The 17,444-nt window shown below is 44.1% G+C and overlaps 1 protein-coding gene across 3 annotated transcripts in view; it reads left to right on the top strand.

Annotated features, from left to right (window-relative positions):
- Positions 1–17,444, top strand: part of ATRNL1 (attractin like 1) — a 489,225-nt gene that overhangs the window by 378,395 nt on the left and 93,386 nt on the right. For all 3 annotated transcript variants that reach the window (XM_075215604.1, XM_075215603.1, XM_075215602.1), the window contains one exon: positions 7,567–7,674. In XM_075215604.1, the coding sequence (XP_075071705.1) occupies positions 7,567–7,674 (108 nt within the window). The remainder of the gene's footprint in view (positions 1–7,566; positions 7,675–17,444) is intronic.

Raw genomic sequence — 17,444 nt, 5'->3', positions numbered from 1 at the left:
ACACCTGCTGTGTTATACGCACTATGAGACAGACACCTGCTGTGTTATACGCACTATGAGACAGACACCTGCTGTGTTATACGCACTATGAGACAGACACTCGCTGTGTTATACGCACTATGAGACAGACACTCGCTGCGTTATACGCACTATGAGACAGACACCTGCTGTGTTATACGCACTATGAGACAGACACCTGCTGTGTTATACGCACTATGAGACAGACACTCTGTGTTATACGCACTATGAGACAGACACTCTGTGTTATACGCACTATGAGACAGACACCTGCTGTGTTATACGCACTATGAGACAGACACTCGCTGTGTTATACGCACTATGAGACAGACACTCTGTGTTATACGCACTATGAGACAGACACTCTGTGTTATACGCACTATGAGACAGACACCTGCTGTGTTATACGCACTATGAGACAGACACCCGCTGTGTTATACGCACTATGAGACAGACACCTGCTGTGTTATACGCACTATGAGACAGACACCCGCTGTGTTATACGCACTATGAGACAGACACCCGCTGTGTTATACGCACTATGAGACAGACACCCGCTGTGTTATACGCACTATGAGACAGACACCCGCTGTGTTATACGCACTATGAGACAGACACCTGCTGTGTTATACGCACTATGAGACAGACACCTGCTGCGTTATACGCACTATGAGACAGACACCTGCTGCGTTATACGCACTATGAGACAGACACCCGCTGTGTTATACGCACTATGAGAAGGACACTCGCTGTGTTATACGCACTATGAGACAGACACTCGCTGTGTTATACGCACTATGAGACAGACACTCGCTGTGTTATACGCACTATGAGACAGACACTTGCTGTGTTATATGCACTATGAGACAGACACCCGCTGCGTTATACGCACTATGAGACAGACACCCGCTGTGTTATACGCACTATGAGAAGGACACTCGCTGTGTTATACGCACTATGAGACAGACACTCGCTGTGTTATACGCACTATGAGACAGATACTCGCTGTGTTATACGCACTATGAGACAGACACCCGCTGTGTTATACGCACTATGAGACAGACATCCGCTGTGTTATACGCACTATGAGAAGGACACTCGCTGTGTTATACGCACTATGAGAAGGACACTCGCTGTGTTATACGCACTATGAGACAGACACCCGCTGTGTTATACGCACTATGAGACAGACACCCGCTGTGTTATACGCACTATGAGACAGACACCCGCTGTGTTATACGCACTATGAGACAGACACCCGCTGTGTTATACGCACTATGAGACAGACACTCGCTGTGTTATACGCACTATGAGACAGACACCTGCTGTGTTATACGCACTATGAGACAGACACCTGCTGTGTTATACGCACTATGAGACAGACACCCGCTGCGTTATACGCACTATGAGACAGACACCCGCTGTGTTATACGCACTATGAGACGGACACTCGCTGTGTTATACGCACTATGAGACGGACACCCGCTGTGTTATACGCACTATGAGACAGACACCCGCTGTGTTATACGCACTATGAGACAGACACCCGCTGTGTTATACGCACTATGAGACAGACACCCGCTGTGTTATACGCACTATGAGACAGACACCCGCTGTGTTATACGCACTATGAGACAGACACCCGCTGTGTTATACGCACTATGAGACAGACACCCGCTGTGTTATACGCACTATGAGACAGACACCTGCTGTGTTATACGCACTATGAGACAGACACCTGCTGCGTTATACGCACTATGAGACAGACACCTGCTGCGTTATACGCACTATGAGACAGACACCCGCTGTGTTATACGCACTATGAGAAGGACACTCGCTGTGTTATACGCACTATGAGACAGACACTCGCTGTGTTATACGCACTATGAGACAGACACTCGCTGTGTTATACGCACTATGAGACAGACACTTGCTGTGTTATATGCACTATGAGACAGACACCCGCTGCGTTATACGCACTATGAGACAGACACCCGCTGTGTTATACGCACTATGAGAAGGACACTCGCTGTGTTATACGCACTATGAGACAGACACTCGCTGTGTTATACGCACTATGAGACAGATACTCGCTGTGTTATACGCACTATGAGACAGACACCGCTGTGTTATACGCACTATGAGACAGACATCCGCTGTGTTATACGCACTATGAGAAGGACACTCGCTGTGTTATACGCACTATGAGAAGGACACTCGCTGTGTTATACGCACTATGAGACAGACACCCGCTGTGTTATACGCACTATGAGACAGACACCCGCTGTGTTATACGCACTATGAGACAGACACCCGCTGTGTTATACGCACTATGAGACAGACACTCGCTGTGTTATACGCACTATGAGACAGACACTTGCTGTGTTATATGCACTATGAGACAGACACCCGCTGCGTTATACGCACTATGAGACAGACACCCGCTGTGTTATACGCACTATGAGAAGGACACTCGCTGTGTTATACGCACTATGAGACAGACACTCGCTGTGTTATACGCACTATGAGACAGATACTCGCTGTGTTATACGCACTATGAGACAGACACCCGCTGTGTTATACGCACTATGAGACAGACATCCGCTGTGTTATACGCACTATGAGAAGGACACTCGCTGTGTTATACGCACTATGAGAAGGACACTCGCTGTGTTATACGCACTATGAGACAGACACCCGCTGTGTTATACGCACTATGAGACAGACACCCGCTGTGTTATACGCACTATGAGACAGACACCCGCTGTGTTATACGCACTATGAGACAGACACCCGCTGTGTTATACGCACTATGAGACAGACACTCGCTGTGTTATACGCACTATGAGACAGACACCTGCTGTGTTATACGCACTATGAGACAGACACCTGCTGTGTTATACGCACTATGAGACAGACACCCGCTGCGTTATACGCACTATGAGACAGACACCCGCTGTGTTATACGCACTATGAGACGGACACTCGCTGTGTTATACGCACTATGAGACAGATACTCGCTGTGTTATACGCACTATGAGACAGACACCCGCTGTGTTATACGCACTATGAGACAGACACCCGCTGTGTTATACGCACTATGAGAAGGACACTCGCTGTGTTATACGCACTATGAGACAGACACCCGCTGTGTTATACGCACTATGAGACAGACACCTGCTGTGTTATACGCACTATGAGACAGACACCTGCTGTGTTATACGCACTATGAGACAGACACCCGCTGCGTTATACGCACTATGAGACAGACACCCGCTGCGTTATACGCACTATGAGACAGACACTCGCTGCGTTATACGCACTATGAGACAGACACTTGCTGTGTTATATGCACTATGAGACAGACACTCGCTGTGTTATGCGCACTATGAGACAGACACCTGCTGTGTTATACGCACTATGAGACAGACACCCTTGTGTTATATGCACTATGAGACAGACACTCGCTGTGTTATGCGCACTATGAGACAGACACCTGCTGTGTTATACGCACTATGAGACAGACACTCGCTGTGTTATACGCACTATGAGACAGACACTCGCTGTGTTATACGCACTATGAGACAGACACTCGCTGTGTTATACGCACTATGAGACAGACACCCGCTGTGTTATACGCACTATGAGACAGACACTCGCTGTGTTATACGCACTATGAGACAGACACTCGCTGTGTTATACGCACTATGAGACAGACACCCGCTGTGTTATACGCACTATGAGACAGACACCCGCTGTGTTATACGCACTATGAGACAGACACTCGCTGTGTTATACGCACTATGAGACAGACACTCGCTGTGTTATACGCACTATGAGACAGACACTCTCTGTGTTATACGCACTATGAGACAGACACTCGCTGTGTTATACGCACTATGAGACAGACACTCGCTGTGTTATACGCACTATGAGACAGACACCTGCTGCGTTATACGCACTATGAGACAGACACCCGCTGTGTTATACGCACTATGAGACAGACACTCGCTGTGTTATACGCACTATGAGACAGACACTCGCTGTGTTATACGCACTATGAGACAGACACTCGCTGTGTTATACGCACTATGAGACAGACACCCGCTGTGTTATACGCACTATGAGACAGACACCCGCTGTTTTATACGCACTATGAGAAGGACACTCGCTGTGTTATACGCACTATGAGACAGACACTTGCTGTGTTATATGCACTATGAGACAGACACCCGCTGCGTTATACGCACTATGAGACAGACACCCGCTGTGTTATACGCACTATGAGACAGACACCCGCTGTTTTATACGCACTATGAGAAGGACACTCGCTGTGTTATATGCACTATGAGACAGACACCCGCTGTGTTATACGCACTATGAGACAGACACTCGCTGTGTTATACGCACTATGAGACAGACACCTGCTGTGTTATACGCACTATGAGACAGACACCTACTGTGTTATACGCACTATGAGACAGACACCCGCTGTGTTATACGCACTATGAGAAGGACACTCGCTGTGTTATACGCACTATGAGACAGACACCCGCTGTGTTATACGCACTATGAGACAGACACCTGCTGTGTTATACGCACTATGAGACAGACACTCTGTGTTATACGCACTATGAGACGGACACTCGCTGTGTTATACGCACTATGAGACAGACACCTGCTGTGTTATACGCACTATGAGACAGACACACGCTGTGTTATACGCACTATGAGACAGACACACGCTGTGTTATACGCACTATGAGAAGGACACTCGCTGTGTTATACGCACTATGAGACAGACACCCGCTGTGTTATACGCACTATGAGACAGACACCCGCTGTGTTATACGCACTATGAGACAGACACCCGCTGTGTTATACGCACTATGAGACAGATACTCGCTGCGTTATACGCACTATGAGACAGACACCCGCTGCGTTATACGCACTATGAGACAGACACTGTGTTATACGCACTATGAGACAGACACTCTGCGTTATACCCACTATAATAGGGACTCTTGACAGTCTAGTTTCTGGTGATATAATATCCAGCACACTCTGATATTCCAGTATAGACTCGACCATGTGTTTAATTGCTCTTAATGTGTAGTAAGATGAGAGTAAGGTTGTTACATGCAATGTGTTGGTTTGTGGATATAACGCTATATTAGTTGCTATTCCCACTTTGGGACGGAGCATTTACAGTTTATGTGCAGATATTGGGAGATTCTATTCTTGTATCCGATACGGCTTCTTGTTCAGTGATCTTGTTCTTCACAAGTCTCTTTATTCTGCATCGATACCTTCACGATTTACTGAGCTATCACGTCTCTCCATGTCCTTGAGATATTCCTTCCTTGTCTGTTATCCCTGCTTTATAATATGATGATCTAGAAATAACTTTAATTATTGATCTTCCCGCCCGCTATCTACACACTGGCGTTAAACGTCTGCGTTTCAGATGCGTTCGTAATGTTTTCAGTGTGTTTAACCTGTGTTGCTCTGGGGTAACTTACCTACATCTTCCTGATTTATCACCAAAACACGGACTGAGCACACTAAGCACATACAAAGCACATACTAATCGCACACATAACACTGTGCCGTCTCTATAGATGTTTATTCATTATTTATCATGGAATAAGATATGCAGTGCAATAACTAGCAGTGTTTATAGTCCTGGTTAGAGATCAGTCTGTTTATTATCACTTTACTTATATAGCTGCAACATACTCTGTAGTGCTTTACAATTGAAGTCTATTTACTGTCAATTAGACTTTCCAATTCACACGTAGATAGGTTAGAAATAACTTTATTATAGGACACTGTTTCCATCGCTGGTGATAACAGTACATGTAGCACTGTCATGTCTGTCAGATTCTCCCACGCAAAGGGAGAAAGCCATCGATTCTTACCCTGTAATGTGTAGGGTGAAGCAGGAAAGAAACTTATCGCCCCAAAAACACCCATTTTCACCAACAATATGCCCATGTAATCTGTAAAACTAGTATTGTAGCTGAATTGGGAGCCGCCAGTGTGACAGAAATATCTCAGTACTCATCTCTGTTGGATGAAAATAGGGACAGTGCTCATCTTATACAATGAATAGGGACAAATCTGTATCCCCAGGACGGTCCCTGGAAGCCTATTGTGATCTTAACAAAGTTGTTTGTTGTCTAACAATGTGTTATTGTAAGTGGAACCCTAGGACTCCTGGGTGATACATTCTATGTATAGGACACATACACTTTGATGTTAGTTCCCTCTGCAGGTTGTATATATATATATATATATATATATATATATATATATATATATATATATATATATATATGTATAATGGGTATATATCTAAATCAGTCGTCTCTTTGTTGGGATCAGCACTTTATCACAATGTAGAATGTATAATGTGACTTGTATATTATCTGTGTATATTGTTTTACAGGCATGTTATGTTCTCATTTCTCATGTACTCTATTGTGTCTAAAACACTGTTTTATCTACTTATTAACCCATATAACAGACTGTTATTAATTAGTGTACAGTTAGTGCTGGATAATTACCCCCTTGTAATGAATTATATGGTTTCCCATCCCATTATTAGAGCCACATAATCAGCATACATTTAATTAGCAGCAAGTTCCACTCAGAGATAAATTGGAGGTGGTAAAGAAGGAGAATTATTAGCCGGCAACGCTTGTTGTGCTTCTGTCGTATAATTTAATCATTAGACCAAACCCGTCCACCGTGCTGTAGATAGGGACCCAAACTGCCCAAATATCTGGTTGTCAGATACCTATCACCAATCGTTTGTGGGCTCATTACAACATATGGGGGTGCTCGTCCAGCCTGACCCCCGAACAGTCGCATGCGACAAATTGGCGTTCCTTCTGTGTGATTTGATTGGCTAGTGGCTTATAGTGACTTTCTCTTAAGAGACGTTTCGTATGTGTTAAATTTAATGGTGAGCACATGATACAACAGTGTGAGAGGTCCTTGTAGCATCATAAAGTAATATAATTATTATTATTAATATATAATATCTGATAAACTCCGAAGCTGGGTCAGGGATCTGCTCTAGAGTCCACTGAAGGAGAAACTCACTAAACTAAAGAATATTCCTAATTAGTAAAAAAAACAGACACGTGCTGGAATAAAGTGTTATATCACACAGACCTCTCACTAACCATAGATCGCCTCCTTAGGAAAACGCTGGGGGTCTATTTATCACGTAAACATCAACACCTCAATGTGACGAGAGAGCCCATTGTGGTACATTCAGCGTTACAGCCATAGGAGACAGATAAACATTATCTGTACAAAATGATTTATACCCCACATGACATATTCCAGTCCCACAAGTTAATATTATTTGAAACTCTTCAATTTAATTTACCCCGTATTAAATTATTATTCTTGATTCATGTGAGAGAAGGGACCGTTTCATGGACCTGGAAGGTCCGTTTCTTAGTTTGTAGCTATTAGATATTGATAGTAACGAGGTATTAGTCACTTCTAATAAATTACTTTTCTTCTCCGCAGCAACTGATGCGAGAGCGGCAGCAGATGGCGAGCCGGCCGTTCGCCTCCGTAGACGTGACGCTGGAGGTGGGAGCTGAGCAGGCGGAATCCTTGCGAGGACCGGTGGAGGTAAGGAGTCCTCGGACACTGGCCTGTCCTACCTACTAACGTCACAGTAATCTCTGGACGATGGTATCAAAGTGTATCTGTAATTATGTTGTGGACCCAAGCAGAACTCACCAGGAACCTGTTATATCACTGAGGCACGAGGCACAAAATGCCTCGCTCTTTAGTGATGTTACTGGCTTCTGGAGACATCTGGATGACACCTCGATTATTCAGACAGTGACCTTCTTCTTACCAGTCTAATCCCATCGTAGTTATCATTGTGTGACGTACGCCGGGCGCTGGGAGATGCACATCAGCGCTCTCTCTTCATTTGGGAGTTGGAAGCAGTAAGTGATGTTTTCATTTGTGGCTAATGTCTGTGCTACTGACTATCGAGCCGTCTTAATGGCTGGAAATAGCCGTACACAGTGTTACAGCGGTGACATGCTCTCCATAACTGTCGTCTGTAGGGAGGGCGACACAGGCAGAGATCAGACGTGTGATTTACCATGGATTGTACTCGTCCGGCTGTCTCCTGTGCTGCGATCCCTTTATAATCATACTCAGAGCCCTGCCTGAGCGTATCACCGTACTACAACCCTCAACATTCACAGGATGTTGGTTATAGCGCAGTTTGTTTGGTTTTTTAAATACCTCTATTTAATAAATGATAACTTCTAAAGTCCAGAAAAAGCAAATAGTGAAAACTGCATTTATTACACAGAAAAAGAGGGACAAATCTATCAACCCTTGGAACAATAGGGGACGTACGGCCTCCCTGCTTCTAAGAGGCTGGGGATGGTCTGCGCAGGATACATTTGTAGATCACACGTATCCGTAATATATTGTGTGTATCAGATATATCAGAGGAGAGAGCTGAGAAACTGTGTCCTACATCGTGGGGGTCAGAATTAATCACCCTGACATTCCCAGGACCAGGATCACTGACGGCGTCTCCCAAGATTGTAATAGAAATGATGTATATCACCCTCTTCTTTCTATAAGTGTCACGTCTTCCATATATATCTGTGTATGTCTCTGAACTCTGATTCTATGTGTTATTCTTTTCTAATACCAGATGTTTCAAATTAAATGTAATAATTCCCCTTTGGTTCCGTCCGTTACGCCCCTGGTAGGTGAAGCGTGAGAACAGCGATTCCAGAGCACATTATACGCTGCATGTACAACTCAAAGTAATGGATTTCAGCGCTTTACAAACTGATATATGATATGGGGCAGCCCAGCCCAGCAGACGTACAGTATGACCTCTGTCTAAGAGGCTAAAAGGAGAACACAACTAACTGTATTTTATATTATTCCAATAGATATTATTATTTATTACATTTATTTATATAGCGCCAACATTATCCGTAGCACTTTACAAACACAGCAACGAAACGAGACAAAGCGATCAGAGGGCGCTGACAAGCTGACGCTCTATCACGTTGGAGCTATGTAAATATCTGTGGACAGTGTCTAGTCCTCTTCATGGGCACCAGTAACACCTCCAAGCTATACAATCACACTAAAATACTAAAACACTATTTAAAAAAAGTGTGGGGGGGATATGTATATAATAAACGTTTTTTGTTTTTTTATCTTTATCTAATGATTAAATGACAAAGTAAATTTTTATTAAACTTTAAATAACATAATATGTTGTATTTTACTGATAGTTTTCCCTGAACATTAATTTATTTTTGGTTAAACTGAGTTTTATTAATCCATAATATGACGTTTCTGTGGCAATCTATACAAAGCCTGGATACGAGCGCCCAGTGTTGTGATAATATTGGGGTGACAGATCCCAGGATCACCCCAACAACCTCAGCCACACACAAATCACAATATTCCCTGTAGATTCCATGCTGTTACTCAGGGGTGATTGTGGGTCTGTCTCACTCGTCATCGCCCTTGTAGGGGTTACAGCGCGTTCTGTCTGGACGTATAGGCTGAGATTTGTTTTTATTTCAGGATTTTTCACCTATATTTGTCTGACAAATCCACCTCACACTAAAACACACAATTGTCCCAATACACTGATTGTGAGTAATTGGTATAATGGTTAAATAAAATATAAATATACAATTTTATCTTCATTCGGTCCTAATTTTGCGGTAACTTTTCAGGACTAAAACAAACATTGAGTCAAAACATTGTGCATTAAAAACAAATAAGAGCGTTTGCTAAGAAGCAGCGTCTGTCTGAGGAACGAGATCTCCAGCACTGTGATGGAGAGGTGGTCCCGCTGGGCTCCTCCGCAGGAACAGACAGAACTCTGAGCCGCATTCCGCAGCGCCATCCGTCTTTCTGAGTTTATTTGTACATGTAGCGTTTATCATAATGTGCGACGCGGCTGTAAACACCGGTGAGAGCTGTTTATAGAAGCTGGTGTCTGCGTCTGTGAAATCTCATCCCGATCTAAGCTGGGGGGTCCCTGTGTCACATCTATCACCTGGTTCTAGCGGGTTATACAACTGTTACTGGGATATAAATGCCCTGAGATCCGTCCAGCTGTCCAGTTGGTGTTTTCATGTTGTCCAGTTGGTGTTTTCATGTTTTCTCTGGGACCGAATATTTACACTTTCAAACTTATTAAACAGTTACATTTTTTATTTTTTTCATAGTTAAATATAAGAGAACTTTGTTATTTACAACTTGTGGGTTAGAAAAGGAGCTCAGAGCTTGAGCATAATTCTGCTGTATTCACATGTACTTAGGAGAAATACAGAGCTTGAACCGCCTGTATCCGCGTTGAACGTCCGGCACACCCTTATTGTACATTGGTGCGTTCATCCGCCCCTTCCCTCCCCCGTTCCGCCCTTCAAGTCCTAGGCAGTAATAAGTGTCATTTTTATTTGGCTGAGTCCCGTTGTGGCGCATGCGTAGAGCTATTTCACGCAAGATGCGGCGTTCGGGACTGAATAGGGCCTTAAATGAGGATTTTTGTCCAGTTACCGTGTATCCATCAGTCTCTCTACGGGAGAAATCACTGTCCCAGATTTATTGGGAATTAAAATAAAATCTGTTCATCGTCTTCTGCAAAAGTATAAATTAGTGTTTTATAACCTTGTTAGTAGATTAAATAATGATAAAAGTGATGATCTGTCTTTGATATGATACATTACACTAATAAGGGATAAGGTGCTCAGGTCGCCTCTGACCGGATGGACAGCGGAATCCTTCACCGCGTGATGATGTATGTCCTGTACTTCATCTACCAGCTCGTGTGACAACAACACCCGTATAATGATTTCTGTTTATATCATTAGTGTCTGCGGAGAGTGACGTCTGTTCGCAGCCAGCGTTCCAATTACTGTAATTATGATCTCCGCATTGATCATCCATAACAACTGATCAATATTACCGCCATAATTACAGTAATTGGAGCTATGTACTAGAGTATGTTTCATTTACACTTTTGCAGAGCTTTTTCTGGGGACTAGGACTATTTATCCCGCATATTATTATTATTATTTGTAGTATTTATTTATAGGGCGCCACTAGGTATCCGTAGCGCCGTACACGGACAGACAGAAACACGGTACAGGGTGAGACAGCACGGAACAGTTAACAAAAAGCACAGTAACTCGGAAGCTCAAAGTACAGCTAGATGAAAGGTGAGAGGCCCCGGGGGTAGAAGGGCCTCACGGAAGAGACAAGGAGCCGGAGAGCAGAGTTAAGGTGGTGGAGAACAGGAGGAGAGGAGGCCCTGCTCGAAGGAGCGTACAATCTAAGGGGAGGGTAGGACGGACAGAGACGCAAGGATAGGAGGAGGAAAGGGGGAGAGCGGAGGCAAGGACGGAGAGGGGGGAGAGGAGAGCGACGAGGAGGGAGGTAGGTGGGAGACTGGAAGGAGGGCAGTTAAGTGGGGGACTGGAAGGCTATAAGGAAGAGGTGGGTTTTAAAGGCCCGTTTGAAGCTGGACAAGTTGGGTGAAGTTCTGATGGAGCAGTGGAGCTGGTTCCAGTGGAGGGGGGCAGCACGGGAGAAGTCTTGGATGCGAGCATGGGAGGAGGTGACCAGGGGGGAAGAGAGGCGACGATCATTGGCTGAACGCAGAGGGCGGGATGGAGCATGAATGGAGATGAGGCTGGAGATGTAGGGAGCAGTGGAGTTGGAGAGTTGCATATCATCATCATCAACATTTATTTATATAGCGCCAGCAGATTCTGCAGTGCTGTACAATTGGGAACAAACATTAATGAAACAATACTGTGTAATACATACAGAGAGGTAAGAGGGCCCTGCTCACAGCTTACAATCTATGGGACAATGGTTTGATACACAGGGGCACGTGCTACATCATATTGTACATTGGTCCAGCTAGAATACAAAGGTAAAAGTATTGTGTTGCCTGTGTGATCAGTCACACAGCAATGTTGGTCAGAGGGTTGTTGTCTTGTGTTAGCTGTGTAGAGGGTGGTAATAGGGTAACCTAGGGAGATTAAGAAAATAAAAATAGATGTAAAACATACATGCCAATTTATGGCAGTCGGCGTCCGGGAGCTGCCGGGGTGAGGTGGGCGTGTGAGGGGCGGGGCTCAGAAAATCGTGTCATTTTGACCCCCCCCCCCCCCTGTGACGTAATGTGTCATTTTACAGCTGGGGACAGGACCAAACTCCGCGATTTCCTGAAAATTGCTGCATTTTGTGTCTGATTCTGACCACTTCACTGGGAAGTGGCCAGATGCGGGAGGCTGCCATACTCTCCCGGGAGTCCGGGAGACCCACCCGGAATCCGAACAATTCTGAATAGAGCGCTTTTCAGGGGCATACTTTTAAAACTTCAGGCTGGAAATTAAAGACGGGTAATAACTATAGACCTGTAGAATCTGGCACATCTAATAAAATGTGCTAGCTATACTGTCATACCCCTCCGACAAAAACAATGCTTTTATGTGCAACCTACTTTTAAATACAGTGATGTTAGTTATTATTGTCATTGGTTTGTTTTATACCACAGTACTGTGCAGAGCTGGACTTTGGGGTAAACAGGACATACATAAAACAGGGACATACAAGGGAGACAAAATGAATGCAGCCATGAAAACAAAGGATGGGGAGGACCCTGCTCATGAGAGAGCTAACATTCTGATTGGAAGAGGGCAGAGCTGGAACAAGAGGAGCGAGTGTGGCTCAGAGTGGAGATTGGGAACATTTTGAGGCTGAATTAGTGTTATTAGGGGAAGATCATCCATAGGTTTCATCGTAAGATTACCAGGTAGACTGGTGGCTCAAATAAATATATATGTAGCACTGACGAACCAAGCAGGCAGCACATGTGCTTTAGATGCCTCCCCTGCAAGCAGAGAACAGCATCTCCCAGCATGCAGTGGGGAAGAGGAGCGGGTGAAGGAGCAGTTGGAATTCTGAGAGGGACGTAGAGAGAGAGGAAGCAGCTGGAAGAGGAGAAGGAGCAGGGAGGAGAGGAAACAGTTATGAGCGAGGGCTACTGCAGTGATGATAGAGACCAACGCTGTATAGACTGGAGACACTATAAGCTGTGCTGCTGTGAGAGGTCTGAACGGAGGAGCAAAGAGAGAGAGAAAGTCGGATAAGTACCAATGTTTCTTATATTGTTCATGTGATTGGACTGAAACATTCTTGTTAGTTAGATTGGGTTGTGGTGGGCAGAGCTGATTAAGGTTCTGGGGGGCCCGGGGCACTTAAGACAGGGGGGCCCCCTATTGTCTAATATGGTCTTCATTTTAGACAAATAAACCGGCAATGCTGTGTGCACTGCTGTTAGTTGCTGCAGCTCTGCCATAACAAGCATAACAGTGTGAAGTAGGACATACCTCCCATACCTATTTTTTTCCAAATAGGGCCCCTAACATTCCAGGATCCAGATAAACAGCAACTGATCTAAAGACACCAGCAGCCACAAGTGGTGAAAGTGACAAGAAAAGGTAGGAGAGAGCAGGACAGTCTGCCAACTGTCCTGAATCTGTTGGGGCAGACCCAAATGTGGGTGACTGTCTTGCTTAATCAGGATTTGGTCCGACTACAAGGACAGTTGGGAGGTATGTCCTACTTCACACTGTACTGCTGGTGAAGGCAGAGCTGCGTGTACCTAACAGTAGTGCACACATTATTGCTGTGTATTTGTCTATAATGTATCTAAAATGATAACCACCTGTTTTAAGTACCCTGGGCCCCCCAGAGCCTTATTCCAGCTCTGGTGATACTTTAATGGTTCCTGCATTGATTCCATTGCCTCCTTCTACCTTGCACTGGTTCCATTCTCAGATCACTTTGTTGAATATATGACCAGCCCACATTGCACTGACAATATCATTAATCCTTCATCCTTTGCTCTTACTATATCAACAGCAAACCCTTGGATTAGCTCTCTTCACTTATACCATTGTCTGCCAACCCTCCCTGCACTGTTATTAATTCAAACCACCCCCAATCACTGGGCACATTTAGGGCTCATACAAAAATGTTACAAAAATAGTGTTTTCTTGCAGATGCTTGAAGCATTTCACCTTTGTGGTGATCGCAGTGGATAATAGTCATTTACTATAAGGATTATGTTTAATGCATTTTTTTACACACACAGGGCACATTTTATATATTAAAGAGAGAGGTTTGTCTGGTAGTTTGCATCTCATGACGTCAGGGGAAGATGCTACAGACCGGTGAGGTCTCTAATGCTGCTCTGGCAGACTGATCAGATACGATTGTGCCAACATGTTACGTAATAGTTAAACTTATTAAACGCAGTCACATATGTTTCTATGAAGGGGATATTGGAAGTATGTGTTGGTAGCAACTAAACAAGTTGGAGCACAGAGGCATAAACCAGTCGTAGATCATGTAAAAGGATTAATGTCATTTTATAACACAGGACTGGCAGCTTTTTCCTGCATTGCTTTAGAAATGACCCACTGTGTCTTAAGTCATCACATATGGGGTTTCCTAAATGTTACTACAACCAAATTCTATTAGTTCTAAATCCCGCCTACTTTTGTTTTAGCCCCACCTACAGCTGATTTGGTCCCACCCACATGAGGCCAATTCAAGAATTTTTTCCAGGGCCTCTTTCAGTTCCCAATTCACCCCTGTTACTGTTACTTCCCCAATAATGTTTCTCAATGGCACATCAGCGCCACCTCTTAATTTGTGTTTCCCTCATTAATACTATTACCCCCTCCCCCCCCCCCACACACACAAACACTTTAAAGACCGTTCCCTCAGTATATTACTTCCCACACATTCTTATCCCTCCACATCCACAAGTCCACTCACAGCTGCTGCATATTCAGTAGGGATGTGCACCGGCGACTTTTGAGGTCTCGTGTTTTGTGTTTTGGATCCGGATTTTCATTATTTTTGGGGTTCGGATTTGTCTCGTAAAACACTTGACGAAAGGTCTCGGTTCGGATTTAAGGTTTTGGATTCGGATTTTTTTTGGAAAAAACATAAAAAGTTTAAAAATCAAGTTTTTGGGCTTATTTTCACTCCTATGCTATTAGTAACCTCAATAACATTCAATAACAAGCATTTCCACTAATTTACAGTGTATTCTGAACACCTCACAATATAGTTATTAGTCCAAAACGTTGCAACGAGGTATCTTTCTGGACTGCGTAGAGGAGTGGGTCACCACAATATATATAATAAGAAAACCATCAACTTGTATGATTCACACCAATAAATGTACCTGGACTGCGTAGAGGAGTGGGTCACCACAATATATATTAAAAACCCTGAACTTGTATGATTCGCACCAATAAATGTACCTGGACTGCGTAGAGGAGTGGGTCACCACAATATATATTAAAAACCCTGAACTTGTATGATTCGCACCAATAAATGTACCTGGACTGCGTAGAGGAGTGGGTCACCACAATATATATTAAAAACCCTGAACTTTTATGATTCGCACCAATAAATGTATCTGGACTGCGTAGAGGAGTGGGTCACCACAATATATATAATAAGAAAACCATCAACTTGTATGATTCGCACCAATAAATGTACCTGGACTGCGTAGAGGAGTGGGTCACCACAATATATATTAAAAACCCTGAACTTTTATGATTCGCACCAATAAATGTACCTGGACTGCGTAGAGGAGTGGGTCACCACAATATATATAATAAGAAAACCATCAACTTGTATGATTCGCACCAAAAAATTTACCTGGACTGCGTAGAGGAGTGGGTCACCACAATATATATTAAAAACCCTGAACTTGTATGATTCGCACCAATAAATGTATCTGGACTGCGTAGAGGAGTGGGTCACCACAATATATATAATAAGAAAACCATCAACTTGTATGATTCGCACCAATAAATGTACCTGGACTGCGTAGAGGAGTGGACATCAGCTGTTTCCCCCCCTGGTGCCTCATTTACAATAACCACATCACCATCCTCATCATCAAGTTCCTCCACAGCGCCAGCTACATCATCAATAGCCTCCTCCCGAGCCACCTCTTCCCGTACAGTGATGGGAAGGTCAGGCTTGACAACCACCAACACCCTTGGACTCGCCTTGGGGATTTGTGATAATTTCTCTTTAGAAGGCAGAGTTGTTTGCTGTTTTGTTGCTGACAGCATAACTCTCTTCAATTTTTTGTAGGGGGGGGGAGGAGGAGGAGGGCTAAGATCCGTGGGTGAAGCTGAACCACTAGTCATGAACACGGGCCAGGGCCTAAGCCGTTCCTTGCCACTCCGTGTCGTAAATGGCATATTGGCAACTTTACGTTTCTCCTCAGATGATTTTAAGTTTCTCTTTTTGCTACTTTTTCTTAACTTGGGCATTTTGGATTTTACATGCCCGGTACTACGAGATTGGGCATCGGGCTTGGAAGACGACGTTGATGGCATTTCATCGTCTATGTCATGACTAGTGGCAGCAGCTTCAGCATTAGGAGGAAGTGGGTCTTGATCTTTCCCTACTTTATCCTCCAAATTTTTGGTCTCCATTATATGTAGCACAAGATACTGCAGAATGTGTGAACTTGGTAATATTGCAGTACCAATGGACTTATACTGCTGGATTGGTTTTGCAAATTTGGTTATAATTATATTTTTTTTTAAAATTTTTAATTTTTTTTTTTTTTTACTTTTTTTTTTTTTTTTAAAAACTTGGGAATAATGGGGAAATAACTATGCCCTTAGAAGCACAGAGCACAGGACACAGCACCACTGGACTGAACAGGACACGGCACAGGACCCAGCAGCACTACGGAACTCAGCAGGACAGAGCACAGGACACAGCACCACTGGACTGATACTGCAGAATGTGTGAACTATGTAATATTGCAGTACCACTGGACTTTTACTGCTGAATGTGTGAACTTGGTAATATTGCAGTACCAATGGGCTTATACTGCAGGATTGGTTGTGCAAATTTTGTGGTAATTAAAAAAAATTAAATTAGTTTTTGGTATTTTTTTAAATAACTTTTTTTTATTTTTTTAAACACAGGGGAATATTGGGGAAATAACTATGCCCTTAGAAGCACAGAGCACAGGACACAGCACCACTGGACTGAACAGGACACAGCACCACTGGACTGAACAGGACACAGCACAGGACCCAGCAGCACCACTGACCTCAGAAGGACAGAGCACAGCACACAGCACCACTGGACTGATACTGCAGAACACAGCACAGCACAGCACAGAACTAAACAGCACAGCACAGAACTAAACAGCACAGCACGAGATCTACCAGGACAGAGGACCACCTAACACACCCTCCCTCTACCCTGATCAATGCCCGAGTGAAGATGGCGGCGACTAGCGGGGAATTTATAGGATCCGAGTA

The sequence above is a fragment of the Mixophyes fleayi genome, chromosome 6 (assembly GCF_038048845.1).
Source record: "Mixophyes fleayi isolate aMixFle1 chromosome 6, aMixFle1.hap1, whole genome shotgun sequence".
Lineage (NCBI taxonomy): Eukaryota > Metazoa > Chordata > Amphibia > Anura > Limnodynastidae > Mixophyes > Mixophyes fleayi.
Note: the sequence above shows the minus strand (reverse complement) of the source record. Positions and strands in the feature narration are given on the sequence as shown.